The 18927-nt window shown below is 39.1% G+C and overlaps 1 protein-coding gene across 1 annotated transcript in view; it reads right to left on the bottom strand.

Moving 5' to 3' along the window:
• Nucleotides 1-18927, bottom strand: part of LOC122885856 (glycerol-3-phosphate dehydrogenase, mitochondrial-like) — a 59886-nt gene that overhangs the window by 14271 nt on the left and 26688 nt on the right. Inside the window, exons 5-6 of the mRNA XM_044217560.1 lie at nucleotides 10412-10509; nucleotides 616-696 (exon numbers count right to left, since the gene is read on the bottom strand). Of these exons, the coding sequence (XP_044073495.1) occupies nucleotides 10469-10509 (41 nt within the window). The 3' untranslated portion in view covers nucleotides 616-696; nucleotides 10412-10468. The remainder of the gene's footprint in view (nucleotides 1-615; nucleotides 697-10411; nucleotides 10510-18927) is intronic.

Below are 18927 nucleotides of genomic sequence, written 5' to 3'. Positions count from 1 at the left end.
CAAATCACACCAAGTAGTCCTTGAAGAAAAAGTCACAGCAAATTACAACATCACGATTGACTATGATTATGATTGAAATCCATGGGGCTGATTCATTGCTGATGATGTATTTTGGTTAATTATGGAGTTAAGGCACCAGAGGAGTAACTTTAAGCCTGTCTGATTGGCCCACTTAATTGTGCTTTATGAGATAGGGCTTACCAAGCAGGGCTTACAGTCTCAGTGTTAGGGCTGAAGTAGGAGGAGAAAATCTCTCTCAGGTCATATTACCCAGGCCAGAGTTAATGAGAAGGTGGAGGTAAGAGAATCCATCACCATATCAATCTGCACCACCTCTCCTTTCACCTCCGCTCCGACTGTTTTTTATCTTTTCCACATGCATCATCATTAGTATGATACAACATTGTCATAATTCTAGTTACACCTAATATTAGATCTACATGGTTTATGTTGTTTTACTGAAAAAATTAATAAATACAGAAGAAATGCTAAGATTTAAAAAAAAAGCTACTGTACACAGTTTATATGAATGTAATAGCTATTATTGTGTATGATTCAGGAAAAACAGACCGATCTATTGCTCATCATTAATCACAGAGAGGAGGGTCCATATACCTCTGTCTTGTTTCTTATTGTACTCGACGGCTCAGGCTGCCTCAAGTGCCTTGGAGCAGCTCGATGAGATCTCGCATCCACCTGTATATTGGGAGAAGAAGGCGTTGAAATATTTCAGATTCTCCTCTATACTCATGGTGCCGGCGGATCGATGCTCTAAACGCCGGTTGCCTGGCCTCGTCTCATCACTGTACTCCTGGCGACTGACACATCCTCATTATATTACAATACGGTTGCCACTAAAGGTCATTCTCCCAGAACATAATCACACACAATCAAAACCACAAACTTCATATATCAAGGAGACAGTAAATAGCCTCAGGGTTTATTTTCTACTGACACAGAAATGCTTTCGGTCTATTCATAAACTGAAGTTGGGGTGACTTGAATTACGATCTGATGGCACATAAACATGACGCAGAAAAAAAATATTTTTAGAGATGAGCAAACTCACTGTATATTCATACTACTGCATGCCCGCACTTGCTAAAATCTGGTATTTAAATCTGATATTCAGTTTAAAATCACAAAGTCTCTTATTTAATGAGGATCATTTATCAGATTATAGTCAATGAAAGAGATGGCTGTTGTGTCCAAGCTCCTAATCTTGTCCTTCCTCCTCCATCAGGAGTAGGTTGTCATGAAAAAGAAGTGTCAAAGTAAAAAAAAAGAAAAAAAATCAGAGCGGAAACACACCCCTCTCCTCCATATTACCATAATGAGGAAAACACACTTAGTAGGCCATGACCTGATGTCATCTGATTATACCCATGATTAATGATATCCTTTTACCAAAACATGCCACTACTGTAACTGTCTGGGATTAAAAGCAGCAGATGGTAATGTATTCATGCTTTCAGTAATGTGTTCTTATAGCCAGTGTTAACCAGTGTATGTGTGTGTGTGTGTGTTAAATACTTGCTAAGATGCATTGTTTTAATGGAAAGACATTTTATTTTTTGACTCTGGTCCATATAGGTTTGTTTATGAGCTTGGTGTGAAGATGTTGCGTCTCTGTGCTTGTTATGAACTCCTTTTTGCGAGCTGTAAATGGCATGAACAGCCAGAACCATCTGTTGTAGAATTAGACCAATTCAGTTTTCATATTAGGTCCAGCTGTGGATACATGTGCACATTGACATAAACCTGTTTTTTTTTTCTTGCCGATATAGAAAATCTGTTTGATGTACAGTCCGTAATTGGTCAACAGCGTACAGTAAAATATCAAACTGGGGTTGACACTTTCTGCTCCTTTTAGTGTGAAGATGATCTTAATAATGGTGCCCCACAAGAGAGCAGAAAGCTGAAATGCTTGCACAGCTTTAAAGCCGTCTTGTTTTGTACTTAGACTCCAGTCTCCAGATACCAATGTCCAGTCGATGACTCAGTTGAAAATATTTTCCTCTGGTTTTTCCTCTGTCCAGACGCCATGTCAACAAAGCCCCCAGTGTTGCGGCGATGTAGGAGCTACAATGTCAGTCTGTCTGCTTAATTGCGAGTGGGATGAATGTTAATTTACTCAGTCAAGAACCCTCTTTGTAGCACTTTTACAGCCCAGAGGTGTAGATTTACATCTTAGTGATACAATGAGTTTTAGCTTGCGCTAAAAGGGGGGTGATAGGGCCCACATTCCTCTACCTCCCACAGCATATTGTTCTATTGTATATGAACACCTCTCTGCCACAGAAGAGCCCTGGTCAGGGTAGGTGTTGAAGATGAGGGGCGGCCATCCTGACCTCCAGCTGAACTTGGACAAAAAGCAACACTATATTTGCTCAGTCTGCATGGTCGACTTCACTGAGCAGAAGTGATATAACTGTGCACAACATACCTGTCAACACAGCACTGTTTGGTCTGTAATGCACTGGCTGGTATCTGAATGTGGCGTGTGCACTTCTGGCTCTGTGAGTTTTGCTTTTAATCACTGAAATGTATCTGCAATGTTATACTGTAATGGACAAAGTGAATTCCCGTTTGAACAGTTCAGACTTAGTGCGACTCTCTGGGAGATCGACTGCACTAGTACAAAGTGTAGTGCTGTGTAATTATAAGAGAGGTGGTCCTGGCCTCGGGGGATTGCTGCTAGATTTCGGCAGAAAGGTTCCTGTGCGCTACATGAATTCGCTCAAGAAATCCACCCAGCATTTGTGTATTGGGCTGTCAAAAAATTAAATGAAAAGTCATTCTAATAGGTGACCCCTGGCCTAGTTCATATTTCCTGTCAATTATGAAAGTATGAAGTCATGCGTAGTTATGAGGCATGGGCGGGCCTATTAAAATTCATAAATGATTTGTGTTTATACAAGGTTACTCTAAACCACTTAATTCCACATGGTCATGTAGAACTAATGCCGCTCCCCACTGTATACCTTAAAAAGAGGCAGGTGCATTGTATTTATTTCAAATTTTAAGAACTTGATTTTCAATATTACATAAAAAAACAACAAATCAGACTAGCTTTATTCTGGCTTTAATATTGACAGCATGCAACAGCGTTTCCATTATCAGATGTTTGTTTAAAGCCAGAAGCTGCATTGGAAGAACTCTCTTGCCAACTGCCACTACAATGGGCTAATTGTTTTCTGGTAATTATACCTTCTTCACCAGTAAACGTTTTGCGGACCTCTTGGGCTCTTGTGTAACTCAGGTGTGTGTAATTACATTTCTTAAGGTCAACCTTTCACCAGGATGAATTAGTGAAATTGCATAGTTGACCACTTCAGGGCATGGATCCAAATGCAATTATCTTTGTTAATAGATCTGCTCTTCAGCTGGAGAAGATGATTCAGAAAAGCAACTGATTGACACAAAACATGTGACACAATTTTTTCATGTGCATCCAGATTAACTGGCTAAGTTAAGAACAAGTGTTCTGGTATTTAATCCTGAATGCCAGTGTAAATACTGGCTTGAAATACACAAACACTTGATTTGTTTTCTCTCACCATGTTGGGCCTGGTGCGAGATATTGATCATAGCATATCCTGGTCAATCAGACTAAATGATTGCCTATAAGCCCCCAGCCTCTCCTGCTGGCTAAAAGGCATGAGGGGGATCCGGAGGAAACCGAATTATAGCAGCCCAGATATGAGCTGTCTGCCACTGATAGTTCCCAGCAGCCTCATGGAACTAAGCAATGCAAATGTACAATAAACAGGGCCTAAGCTGGTGGAGGTCTTTCAATCACACAGGGGCAATAGTTCAACCCCCGCCATGCATAATCCCAGCCTTGAAACCCCTGGGACTCCAGCGTCCAACCTGCTCAATGGCACAAAGATATTAGATAGCCATATGTAGATTCACTAGGTAAACAGACTCTCATGATAACACAATACGCTCTCTTTCTACCAGGAATATATTTGAAGCCAAGTTCTGCTTTCTTCTGAGGGAAGGCTCAAATTGAAGGCTTAGCTTTGCGCCATCAGAATTCGATGCAGCTGTTTGCTTTGTTTAACGTCCTTGATATATCTCTTGCTGAGAAGAAATTGGTATCTCTTCTTTGTGAATTAAGTTGCCTGGGTGTTTGCATTATAGAACGGGATAGACAGAAGTGTGGCTGATAGAGGGCCTGTTGGGGGGGCGGGTTGAAGTGTGTTTAGATGAATGGAAAAAGATTTTAAAAAAGCACACTGAAAGTGAGAAAATAAAATGCGAATGGTTGGAAAGTAGGAAACAGAAGTTATTTTGGATGCTGATTTTAGAATCAAACATTGTTTGATTACAAATTGAAGGGTTTTATTCTAACGAGATGATGATTTAATTGACACCTGGCTGAAATGTATCCTGTGTATGACTGTCTTTGTACAGCATTTGACATTTATTGTTGATGTCTCCCCTCGTTGTTTCAGCTCATGAGGTTAATCCTTTCCTGGGACATGTTCACTCACTCCGTCATTCACTTACATGCCAACATACAGTACACACTAAAAATCATTCATACACAACCACACAAGCAGGCCTGTATGAAAACACACACACACACACACACACACACACACACACACACACACACACACACACACACACACAGTCTCTCTCTTTCTCTGACACATGCATCCACCAGAAAAGCCCATATGGAGATAAATGACAAGTGCGCACACACACATATACACACACATACAGCAAGAAGACTGTCTGTCTATACATGGGGGAGGGTAAGTAGGGACAGAGGATAGGAGATGGAGTGGAGGGTGATGTGGAGGTTGGGCGCTGTTGACAATGCTCTCCAGGTCTGTGTAACTCCTCCTCCCTCCCTCTCTCCCTCCCTCCCTCACCAGCAGCTCAGCAGTCCCAGCAGGAGCCACTCCAGCCTGGGGAGAGGGTCCTTCCGGCCAGCAGGGGCTCGGGGGGGGGTATGCACAGCGAGTGACACTTTAGGCTTGCCTCACATGATCCATGTGAAAGGAGATGGCTGATGAGGAGCTGACACCGATCATCCATTCTGCCCGTCCATTATGTCAGATAGTGTGAAGTGACAGGTGGCCGACATCTTCAAAATCCAGTAGATCAGCCTCTTTTTGTTTGCAACAAATGTAGCAGAAATAGCCACAGGAGTCCCAGATAGGATAAGTTGTTCTGAAATAGCTCTCCTGTAATGTCTGAAAACTAATGTGCACCACTTTTCTCACTTCTAATTCCTTGAAGAGTTGATTCTTTGAATTTCAAACCTATACCATTGATTTGTCTGAGCAGTATATCTGTGTATTTGCTGCTAATGATGCCTCTGAGGTGCATTTTATTTTGTCACAGGATACAGTGCTGTAATTAAGTGGCTCTCAGTCCTGCTCCTCAGTACCCAGAGCGCTGCTTGTTTTCAGTCCTACTAGATACTTAATTTCATTCAGCTGGTGTTCTAGGTCTAAATCAGTCCCTGATTACATGACACAATTGAAAACCAGCAGGGCTCTGCAATCCGAAAGGACCAGGAATGAGAACAACCGAAACTCTGCACAGTAGAAAGCAAAATGCAAATCAGGTCATTTAAAAAGTAACCAAGATTGTCAATTTTTAAAAACTTGTCCGTAGGTAAGCTGAAGGCGTGAGAGAAGCTGGAGGCTGTTCTGTTTGGCGCTAAACACGTGAGCCTGTTCAGAAATGTAAGCACTTGTGAGTAAGAGATGATAATGATGGGATAATAGGAATCTATTAGTCCTTCAGTTTTTGTATACCTAATAATTAGATTAATTGAATGACACTCATTTAGAGAAAATGAGAGACCCAGTGGTGTTAATTCAACCTGTGTTTCCAGATGCTCATTTCTTAACAGCTAAGTGAACTACCTAATCATAGCCCACCATCTGGGAATTCCCCTCCAAGGCAGCAATAGGAGATGGAGCCATAATAGGTTTTAAAGACATCGACTGATGGTTGCCTGCAACTAAACATATTGAAGCTGCCGTTTAGCCAGCTAACAAACAGGGGGTAAAAGTGAGTGCCTTGATTATTAACTCCCCGTTCATTTAGGGCACCTAATGCTAATTTCTGTCTTTTATATGAAGGTAAATAAGGTCATTATGGTTGTGTTAATGATTAGCATATCTCACAGGTGTAATTCTCTGGGAGTATTGCTCTGAGACTCCTTCAGTAAAAATCACTCAGTGCCATGCCAACAAAGATGGGAGACTGACTAATTTATCCCCAAATTTGCACCATGTACAAAAAATCATGCAAATGAACTGGGTTCTCATTTGGAAGACACAGCATTTGGGTGACATTAATCAAAGAAAAATATGCAGACAAAGGTGACAGTAATCCCAATACTCATGCATAAGTGGCACAGCTGTGATTTTGCAAACTGTATAGTTGTACAGTACCTGTGTGGACTGGAGCAAAAATGGAAATTCTATACATTATAAAACCACCTTCTCTCATTATTTTTATTTTAGCTCACATCAAGTGATCAAGTGGCTATGGACTTCAAAAAAAAAATTTTTTTCACACTTAGGTGCTCATGCCTTCCAATTACAATAACGCAATTACAGGTATCTGTTGGTTTTTCCATTATCACTTAAAGTTGGCAAGAAGCAAAAAAAAAAAATAATTCCAGCTTGTCAAGAGATAGGAAATCTTGCTCGTTGAAAATGAACATATAGTTTTGTAGCTGAGATAAAATCTACAGTAAGGTGCTTGAGGGAATTCAAATGAATTGATGATTAAATGCAGGAGACATCTGTCAAGATTAATAGTGCGGATTCGTATATGTTTTTCAATCTGGTTAATGATGATTGATATAGACATGTGATGACTGTAATTATCTCCACTGCCTCTTGCTCAGTACACATGTGCATCTTCATTAGCTTAGTCAGCCTATAGAAATAGTGTGGCCATATACAATTCCTTGGAGTGTGAAATTTCCCAACAGTCATCTATTCATGTGCTCGGTGTATGTGAGAGCAGTGCAGTGCCACAGCCCGAGCTCACCTAAGCTCTCCACTGAGTTGTAGTGCAACGCAGCCTAATCCCCCAACAGAGCCGTCAAGCCAGCCTGCAAACAGAGCTCACTGCTGGCTCTCTCTGCGTGGAGGGAGCAAACCAACATCATAACAAAGGGTGTTTATGGAAAAATAGATGCTGGCGCAGCCGACCAGAAAGGGCTTAGCAGTGAACAGACCCCGCTCCCACCTTTATCCTTCACCGTTCACATTGAAATGCAAATATCAAGGCAGGGTTTCCACCCGCGTGCCACTCACAAATTGAAAAGCAGTTTTTATCTATGCAAATGCAAGCATGGTAATTGAAGTTAATCAATCAATGCTAGCTTTCACTAAAACCTTGAACATGATTGAATAAAGTAATTATCATTCAGGAGAAAATGATGAAGTTGTAGACAGCATGAACCTTATTAAAGGAGGATTTTGAGTCACAATGGCTTAATTTAGCCAGCAGCCCCCTCTGTGTCTTCTTCCTGTTCTCCCCTCTGTCTCTGCATCTCTTTCTCACTCCTCACTCCATCCCTCTTTTCTACGCTCTGTGATTCAATCTTGTGTGAAGCAGAATTGCTCACTGTTAAGAATATTTTAAGGCGGTGTGAAAAATGCGCAAGTCAGACCACTTGTGGTACATGGCATAAGGGAACTCCTGATGGAAGTATTTATGTCAGATTTATAACTTTTTCCCACCATTCCCGTCACATTTGCGCTCTCTTTAAGACATGACAATCATGCACCCCTGTAGTTCGTGCCTCTCATGTATTACTATTGCATTCAAATCACAGAGCTAAGCAACTGATTGTTAAAAAAAAAAAAATTACTTGCTGAGCTTTGAAAAACCCAGAAGGTCGTTTAACAACACTTATAGCTGTTTTGAAGGTATTTCCAGAAGACTTTTCTATAATCTGGATAAAAAATAATCTGTCTGTTGCATGAAAAGAATTAAAGGTTCTGTAAATGAGAGTCTGACCATATAATATAATATAATAAGATATAGTGGAGTAATGGCATCCTAAGCAGAGAATGACATCACACTCCCTCTTCCTGTGTTGTTATCGCAGCCTCTCTGTGCTTTGTTTATACAGCCGCACCGGCCGCGGATGCATGTTAGTGCATGTGAATCCCTTGTGTGAAACTGTTCATCTGTGAGAAGAGATGTTTTTTTTCTCATCTAACACGGTGAATTAAGGAATCATTTTGACCAAACCAGAGTTGGTGATTGTTGGAACAGTGGAAAGACTAACAAAGATGGTTTTGGTGAGTTTTATTTTGTTTCTGTAGAGTTTGAATGAAGTGTGTTTAATGATGGTCTGAGAGGTAAAATTATTGTTTTTTTCAACGAAGTCTCGGGGCGGACAAGAGCAATAAAACGACTTTCTGGTTAAACAAAAAGGATCTTACTGTTTAACAAAAAGGTCTAGCTTTGCAGGGATCCTTTGCATAATGTTGTCAGACAATTACAATAACAATCTGAGCCTGTTACTGGCAAAAACCAGCACTTTTAGTGGACATACTTTAAGGGGCGCAATTGTCCACAGCAGCCATTTCAGCCCGTTTCGCAGCTGCCGGTTGAGGCCTAGAGCCAGAATATTTCGGTGAATTAAGGGTTTATTTCGAGCAGTCCGTAGTTGGTGATTGTTGGAACAGTGGAAAGACTAACAAAGACAATTTGGGTGAGTTTTAAGTGTGTTTTACAATGATCTGCGAGGTAAAATTACTGTTTTTCTCATTGGAGTCTGGTGCACCATAGCACCCATTTCTTTTGGTCTGAGATGCTGGTGCTCTAGTGTGACATTTAGTAGCAATGAATGTCAATTACAGCTCCTTTAACCAGTTTCCCAAGTTGCAATTGTATTTTTTAATCCAAGTAGCCGGAAATGACATATGTCCTTACTCTTTTTGTAAAATACAAGCAAAATATTAACGCATTAATTTGTATGAAAATATAACATATTGGGAAGAAACATCATTATACAAGAATATAATAAATAATAAACTTGTAATGTTTGGCTCACGTTATACAATTTGAACAAGGAGATATGTCATTTCTGGCTACCATCTTTGTTTGGATTATGAAAAAGAGTTGCAACTTGGTAAACAAATTAAAAACCTTTTTAACGTGCAGCAAATGTAATGTCAAACAGGAGTCTTTGAGAATTCTGGAAATAACTTCAGAACAGCTGTGAGTGTTACTGAACGACCTTCTGGGTTTTTCAAAGATCACTGGGTAATTATTTTTGGGAAAAATCAGATGCTTAGATGCTTAATACATGAGAGGCACAAACTAGGGTTAGCACCCCTGATGCTTCAACCATACTGTATTTACCTCAGCATGTTGCAAAAATTAGTGCCAATGGGGACTTGTTAAATGTAGACCTTGAAGAAAAGTCCCCTCAGAGCTTATCCATGCTGACCGAACCCGAACCTTCTCTGATTCACACTTCATGTATCTGTTGTTTGAGGATAAAATGACACATGTACATAATTGTTGAGGTTGGGGATGGGGAAAAAAGAGAGAGACATCAGTGTCAACCATTTTCAAATCAAGGCTTTTCCCCCGTCAGCTTCCACCTGTCAGCCAAGATGGTGGTAATTGAGACTTTCAGTGTGCTGTGACTGGCTACCTTACTGTGGCTCTCCTGGCTGCTCTCCTCATGGCAGGGCTAGTTAAAGGCCTCTTCAGTTTGTCACAGAGTTTAATATGCACCCTACATAATTATGCAGGATTCACAGTGCTATCAAACTGCAATTCAAATTAGTTCAGGATTAAAGGCACAGAACAGTACTGGTTCCTTAATTGCATTGTACTGTGCTGATCACATTCAAATACCCATTACTCATTCCCTCTGCGGAGCAATAAGTCAGAGGGATTAATACTGAGGCAGGTGACAGGGCCAAGCCATTAAAAGGCAGTTATGCAGAAAGCATGGCTGGTTTTATTCACGTTAATGAAATCAGCGAAATGAAACTGTAATAGATTTATCAAAGCTCAGATGGATTTGCAGTAAATCAGTTTGATTCAGGCAATCAAACTGGACAATGGAGATAGTTTTCAGCTACAGCAGTGGCTATCAGGCAGCAGCATGTGAGAAGTGCTGATATTCTTCTTGTGAGGATTTGGTGAACACCCGGTGCCTAGGCCCTATTCCCAGAGCTGGGCCTGCTCATTTTTGTCAGCTAAATGGTGCCAGTGACTGATAAAACATACTGCCTTCCAGTTAAACACCATATTCTTCTACCCCCTTCTCTCATCCCACACTCTATCTCTCTCCCTCTCGCATTCCTCTTGAATTTATGGACCGTGTGTTGCTGATTCTGGCTTGTTGTACAGTGCACAAGCCCATGAATTAGAACCTAAATTCACTTACATCAAACGGATTAGTGTTGAAATCCATCCGTCTGAGCCTGTCTCATGGCACAGGGCTTCAAGTAGCTGTCCAACACAGGATGCTAGCTGGACAAATCTCTAGAAAGAATAAAAAATATATTCAGCAATTTGGAGGACATTTTCAGATTAAACATAGTTTTAACACTTTACTTTGAGTCCCCCTTTATCATTTATAAGCAGTATATAAACATTTAATAAATGTTTTATAACACACTATAATAGTTATAGTTATAAGCAGATTAGAGGACATTTAAGAATTTATTAAGGTACGGTGCTTGTCAACAATTCTCCTAAAAAACATTTTATTACAACTCTGTTTTACTATATTGTCATTCAATATATGTTTTTACAGCAACCTCCATTGATTAGTGCCTACAGAAGGAGTTACAGTTGTTGACAAATACATTAATAAACACTTATATCAGCTTACAACTACATTATAATGTGTTATAAACCATTTATTAAGTGTTTGTATACTGCTTATAATATGATACTAAATAAGGAGACTTAAAGGAAAGTGTTACCATAGTTTAGCACACGTCATCTAAAATAAATCAAATTGTTTTTCAATCAGAAATTGAACCAAGCGAGGCGCACCAATTGACAAATCAATAAGTGACATTTTGCATTTAGTGGCACATACAGTCTGTAGGCAGATACACAGAGAGAATTACACCAGCCATGCCAGTCTTTTTCGAACTCCTGCCTTACACTTTTTCAGTGCAAAAATGGTTAAATGACCTGAGCTCAAATGACATTATTTTTAAATGTGTTCTTAATGAGTCGTCCACTGTACAGTATAAATTCCAATTACATCCAATTAACCCCAATCAGAAGCACCTCATCTCTAGCCTCTTTTTTTATTTAATGGTTCGCTGCAGCTTTAACCATTGATTAGGCTGAATGAGCAGCACTACTAAATGACCACCTTGAAGGAGATGGGAGCTGTTAGCCTTAATAGAGACAACCTGGCCATTACACCTCTGTATGCACAGTTCCCCTCTTTTAACAGGCTAGATCAACTTTTATATTGGGGTCTGACGGGCCTCTATCCAGGTTGATTTAGACTTTAGCCCATTTGCTTCAAGGGAAAATGTTAAGTATAAACCTCCCATCCATGAACACTAGCTCATTATTTTTTAATTACAATGCATTTAGGTCCTCCAATAGGCATGCATGATTATACACAATGCCATTTGAATGTGTACACAATGGAGGTGTTCCTAAAGCAGTTATGAAGCCAAATGTTATTGTGTGAATAGCCTTGTGTCTGTCTTAAGTAAAAGTTTAAAGAGATAAAAATGAGATTTGGGAGATGTGCATGTGCTATGTGCATATGCATAGCTAATAATAAGGGTAACCACTTGTCACTACCATTTATTCAAAAGACAGTTTGAGGCTGAAAGAAGCAGATCACTTTTGTTCTTGTTGCTTTGGTCAGGATCAGACAAGACAGTGCCCAACTGCAAGAGAAAGACAGTGAAGATTAGAAATAAAAGCATAAATCCATTCAACATGAAGCATCCTCAAGTGTTTGAACTGGCAGCAGACGCTCGGATAAGCCCTCCCACATACTCAGTCTTGAGAATTTCCCCGTTTGTGTTCTTTTGAGGAGTTTGCATTGCATAATACCCATGTGGCTAGACACAACAATCTGTAGATTAAGCCCAACAAAAGTATGCATTAGAACTCCCTGGCTTAAATAGTTTCATAAGTACATTCAAAATACAATTCCCTCATAATTTGAGCTTTGTATAAACAAAAAACAGTGCTGTTTTTTAATGAAAGCACCCACAGTCAACACTGGAAGTGGATTAACGAGAAGAGAACTAGAGATGCACAATACGTCTTTGAAACAGCCCTCATATACAATTGTCACAGCAGAGCCAAACATAAGAAGCCTTGACTTTGACAGTGTGCATAAGAAAATAATTGCTTTATTTATAGATGGTGTGAAATTAAGCACACTTAAAAGCCTGGGACAGTACGGTTTAATCAACCCCCTTGATTCATGCTCACAATTCTTACAGCAACTGAAAGCGGGGGTATTAAATACATTCCCTTATTACTCTATAAATGCAAGTGGCCAAGCAGACAAAACCGAAGTAGTAAATTAATAGTAATAAAAACACCAACTGCTCGGACAGATACAGAAATGAAAAGCCAGCATCAAATATAACACGCCATTCAGCTTAATAAAATGCAAGACAATAACATTTCTTGGAACCAATCACATGCACCTACTGTTGTGTACTGTTTAAACACATTTAATGTTGATTTGTATCTCATTTGGCATTGACTGAATTAATCTAATAAATATCAAGCATTTAGATTCATTTTAGGAAGGATGACGTACAGATTTTGATGGCAGTGAGTGAAGAACGCAAATATTTTCCAATTAGGGACTGTCCACCCAAATCACAAAAAATATGTTTTCTCGCTCGCCCCTAGTGGTTTCTAGCCATACAGACAGTTTTAGTATTGTGTGTCAGGGTTTTGACATATTTGCTTTCTACCAAAGAAATAGCTACAATAAAATTATTTGTATTGTGGTGGCAGCAGAAAACTTTAATACAGATTTCTCAAACTTGGGCAAATAAAACCAACAAATAGATTCCACCAGGGTTAAATGGGAAAATATGTAAATTTGGGTGAACCCTTTAAATAGGAAAACTATAGCTTGTAGTCAAAATCACAACAGAAAACAAACACTGATTTTCAGGTTGAACTGCCATTTTGTTTGACTTTACTATTCAGTCTGACGTTGTGTTCATGTTAGCCAATTTCTGTTTGAGAGCGGGGTTAGTTTGTTTTGCTCTAACCAATCAGTGGCGAGTGACGTATCCGTCCTGCCAAGGTCATTTTCAGTAGAAATGGAAGCTGCAGTAGCGGAATAACCAGAGAAATTTGCTGATTTAGATGTTATTTACATCCACGTTTGTCGCTGTTTTTGCAACAGTTCCTTTGTGCTGCTATCTTTTGTAGATGTAGCTATTTTTTCTGGCTTTGGCACCGGAAGATGATGTCCTCAATCTTAATCCCACCTACAAAGCTCTGACTGGTCAGTTGTTTTTTCAACTGGGGAAACAGCCATCAATGAGCACACCACCAGACCTATTTGAATCACACAATAAATCCGAAATTTGAAACCAGGCTAAGAACATTTCAGCATCTCATTTGTATTAAACCGCACAATAGTACCATACACAGCAGAAATATTTATAGACAAAATTCAACTAGAGGAAATCCAGTATAACAGAGGCAAAGACTACATCACATCTGTATCATCCATAGAAGTAAAATGCAACATTTAAATAACTCTTTTCTGTTAAGACATAGTAACTTATGCATTATTGACAAATACAAGCATAATAGAGGAACATATATTAAGTATGAAACATGTCTGCCACATGAAGTGTACAGACATAGACAGTGTGATGTGTTTTGACACAGCTCATTTAGAGCTGTCACCACACTTTTTTATGTATTAAGTCAAGAAGCCACACAAAGGAATCTCAATTTTATGTAGCATATTCATACATGCACATCACCTGCTGACATCTCACTTTAATGTGTTGTTCATTGCAAAAAAAAGGCTCACACACACACACACACACACACACACACACACACACACACACACACACACACACACACACACACACACACACACACACACACACACACACACACACACACACACACTTCTCCTGTGAGTTCCACATTGTCTAGCGGTTTAAAATTTTGTTATAAAAAAGGAATAACAAAATTAAATTCTCTGATGTGTTTGCCTTAAATTCATCACTTTCACAATGTGGTAATCCTACTCCACTTTCTAGCATACGCTCTTCCAATTATACAGCATCAGCGTGATACATTGTATCACTGACAGACATACAGTAAGTATACAAGGTTCATCATTTAAAACCAGGAGTTCAAAATCAAAAACTCTCCTAATTACTTAAATTTCACCAGAATGTGTCATCAAAATGTCAGAAGGCTCCACATTTTAAACATGGCCTGCTAAGGCTTTAGACATCACGTACAAGTAGAATCCACTTATTACAATGACAGCCTATTGGTGATGAAGCACTGTACAGATAACGTATATAACACAAGGCATCTGCTCATAATAATTCCACTCTGTAAGGGAGATGAGAACCCTATAGCATTATATAAAAGTGTGACCATTTGGACAGTGAGCGGAGTATATTTTTGAGTGCGTGGCCATCTCAGGTTTGAGAATGGCTTGAGATTCCCATGACCTCCTGCTTCAATAGCAAGGGCCTTATCTCTAGAGGGTCAATTACCATTCGCTTTTGCCTGATCTTGTTTGTTTAACTTGACATGGTGAAGAAAGGCCTGACATTGACCAGAATTCGCTGCATTAATGTGTTTCATGTTCTGCATTCATCATTGTCACCGAGCTGGAGAAGACCGGCAGACAGGAAAGAGGGTGTTTGTGTGTGTGTGGTATAGAGAGATGGCAGGAGAGAAATATATGTGTGTGTGTGTGGAGGTGAGGTATGAACATAATTAATTTCTTAACTTCAATAACAACAACAACATTAAAGTTTTCTTTCTTTTCTTTCCGAACACAGAAGCTGTGGTAGAAAACATAAAAGATCATTTAAGATAAGATACAAATTTAAGCCTGCAGACAAAAAAACCCAAAGAAATCCTCTGTAAAAAAATGTGACCAGTGGTTTCAAAGTTGTGCAGCTGTTATCTTAAAATATTTGGACTATGTATGCTCCACTTCTTCTCTTAAAATGATAATTAGGTTTCCTAATTATATAATAAACATATTTTCAACAAGAATTACCTACTTTTTATGATCAAACTAAATAGTTCAAAATGCCCAAATAATACTGCCCAAACACTGCTCTACAATTCAAATCTCTTACCACATAAATTATTATATTATTATACAAATTATTTAACAACAATATGGTTGTGTTACATCATTTTCAGGTAGGTATGCAAAATACGTGTCTTTGCCTATGAGTAGTGAATTGAAGTCATTTGAGTTATGCTCAAATTTCACATAAACCTTGTGAGACAATAGTGAAGGTGTTGTTGAGGCGGTGCACAACTCCACCTTCCTAGTTCAATGTGCAACCTGTGTGATGATAGGTGAAAACTTGAAAATGTAATTCTCAAGGGATCCTTAATATAGGGTCTACTGTTCTAGCCCACAGACAGCTAATTCAGGGTTTAGTTCACAGTTTGTCTCATATCTGCTTCTTTCCTTTGCTTGTACTCTTTGTATTATTCCCTCCTGGTCACTCCTGATGTAATCCGTCACCACCTTCACTTGAGCAAAGTGAAAGTTCACATAATTCTTATGTCTTTTTATTTTACCTGAACGCATAAACGCATGGTTTATCATCATCATTTGTATTTCTATATATCTATTACAGACAATGCACATTAATCAATATTTATATGTTAATATTCCAGTCTTAGCCAATATTGACAACTTACGTGTTTTCTGTTATATAAATTGACTCTGTTCTTGCTATTTTGTTTCTGTTGCTCTACTTAACTGTTAACTAGATGTCAACATACCCTGTATAAGATTAAATAAATAAAATAAGTAAATGTAAAGCCTGTGTTTCATCTATTGCATCTATTGTCTGTTTTTTTTGCATAAACCTGCACTAACAGATTTTTTGGCCAATTGGGGGCCGCAAAAACATATAATAATAACCTTTTAAGTTGATATGGCAAAAGTGTTGGTAAACAGATGCTTATTAGTACATCCAGCAGATATGGAGCAACATTAGCATTAATTTTAATTCGTCTTTCTGGTCACCTGATGATGTGGCCCAATTTACACCTTGTATTAACATGTGATCTGTATCTTAATAATGACATTCGATCCAAGGATCTTTGTATTTACACCTGGTATTAAAATGCGTTCTAATTATCTCAATTGTACCAGCATTGTGATTGGATCTTAATATGCAAATTAGCTAGGCGGGGCTGGTGGACTTGTCAATAGACACGCAATGCGACAAACGGACGTCTGCATTTCTAATTCAGTTGTTGAGAGGAAAGACATGCTAGCTACTGCCACTACTTGTAGCTTTTGCCAGGCTTGCTTGAGTTAGCAGGAAGAGGTGGACTTAGGTGTCCTTTCAGCTTGCTGGGCAGATTTTTTCAGAATGTGGTCACACTTTATGGATTGCCTTTACACCTGAATGAGAGCCGATCACAATGTGAGCCTGACCACCTCCAAATCTGGTCCAATCACATTCCGATCTTAATGGGTTCTGCATGCATTTACACCTTAGAGCTGAGGGGAACTGCATAATTAGGCGTTAATTCACTGTGTTAGTCACTACACAATACCGTTCACATACACATAGTAATTTCATCCATTGTTAACAGACAAATATTGAATATGGCAGCTTCAAGTATGTACTGATGTACAGCCTCTAATAGACAGGTCAGGTTGGGTTTAGCAGTCCTCACTTCAAGCTAAACTTTCACTGTGGCCATGTAAAGGGTCTCAAGACAGCTTCAAAACTCAAAAGGGGTATGATTAAAGTGTTTTACTTTCTCCCCTCTACATGTAGTTTCAATGAGGTCAGTGGATTGAAGGTAACACTGATATATGGTGTGCCTATCACATTGCTAAAGTAAAAAGGAGCCATGGTCAGTTTGCGCTGATCTTCACTAAAGGTCCAGTGTGTAGGATTTAGTGGCATCTGGCGGTGAAATTGCAGTTTGCAACCATCTGAATACCGCTTGCCTCAACCTCCCGTTCCAAGCGTGTAGGAGAAACTACAGTGGCCGCGAAACTCACAAAAATGTGAAAGGCCCTATCTAGAGCCAGTGTTTGGTTTCTCTGTTCTGGGCAACTGTAGAAACATGGCGGTGCAACATGGCGACCTCTGTGGAAGGCGACCCGCTCCCCATGTAGATAAAAAGGGCTTATTGAAGGGTAAAGAAAACACAACAATTCTTATTTCCAGGTGATTATATACTAATGAAAACATACTTATAAATATTATATTCCATTTCTGCCAATAGCTCCTCCTAAATGTTACATACTGGACGGACCTTTAAAGCCTGTAATTACCATGAACTTTGTTTTGCTCTCATTTACAATCATGCCATTCTCACTGCAGAAAGCTTTAAGGTATTATTTATTGCTGACTGTCTTTTCACATAAACCCTGAAAACACAACTTATCGATTGTTGTCTGAAGACCTCAAATGATCTAACCAACTCTATAGTTGAAAACTCCAGAGACAACAACTGGAAAAGTAAAAATTAGTCCAAACACCTTTCCGAGCAGGTTAAATGCAGAATAATATAAGCATTTCATATTAGAAGCGATTAAAATTTCTTATGAATATGTCTCTTCAGTATTTGCTGTTGCTGAAATGTGTTTAATTTAGAAATTGTGTTGACAGAAACTCCCACACAAGCCCCTACAGCAAACCCATAGCTCAATTAGTAGTTCAGCAGGGTTCACTTAGAGAGTCACTAGCTGAATCTCTGTTTATGGGTAATCCATACTCTTCCTATCAAACTGAAGTGAACTGGCTTGAACTAACGACAGGACTAAAATATAGTCCTATTTGTTATACCCCTGTGGCTTGGGAACACCACTGATTGAATGTCTCCATTGAAAGTTGTTTGAGCACTCTCTCTCTGCAATACTACAGTGCAGGGTTCTAACATTTTAATGACTTTTTCATTACATACAGTGTAAATTCCATGAACAATTTTTGTCAGCGTCAAAGTTGATTTTTGGAGGAAACATTATGGTGTCTTCATAACATTTTTATACTTTTTGAGTATATATTGCAATATGTGCTGTATAATTTCCATAACTTTCTTTGGCCATAATCGCAGCGTTCAGTGGGGAGACAAAATATGTCATTAGGGGTACGATCACAGGGAAAAACAACATGGATGTGCTGTTCTAGTCAACATCTGGAGTGTTGTTACTGATCCTGCATATCAGACTGGAAGAGTCTGAGTGTCATGGTTACTGAGCTAAAACAGGATCATCAGCACAGGGCTTCTATAGAAGGAGAGAAATATAAAACCTCTCCACTTCTCATAAAGGCACACCAGAGAAACAACGCCCACTGGTAATCAGTTCACACACACGCCCACCCACACAGACACTGATCTTTACCTCTAATATTTTTTGAACATCTATGGTTGATCAAACCTTTGATTTCTTTAAAAAAGAAGTATAGAACCTTTTCATGTACTAGTCAGAAGAGAAGCGAGGAACACCTGTAAGCAGCCCCAAGAGACCATGACAGATTATGCTGCATTCCTGTCATATGGGATGCTTGGCAGAGAAAGATTAACTTGTGAGCATGACTGGACAACTCAAGACGGTTGTATGATTGCAGAGTTGGCTGTGTAAAGGTTAAAAGTACTGTACATGGTCAATATAACACTATATCCTAAAATAGTTTTAAATAATCTTGAATAATACATTTATATCAAAGCTTTGAGAAT

The sequence above is a fragment of the Siniperca chuatsi genome, linkage group LG12 (genome assembly GCF_020085105.1).
Source record: "Siniperca chuatsi isolate FFG_IHB_CAS linkage group LG12, ASM2008510v1, whole genome shotgun sequence".
Taxonomy (NCBI): Eukaryota; Metazoa; Chordata; class Actinopteri; order Centrarchiformes; family Sinipercidae; genus Siniperca; species Siniperca chuatsi.
The sequence above is the reverse complement of the archived record's forward strand: the minus strand, read 5'-3'. Positions and strand labels throughout refer to the sequence as shown.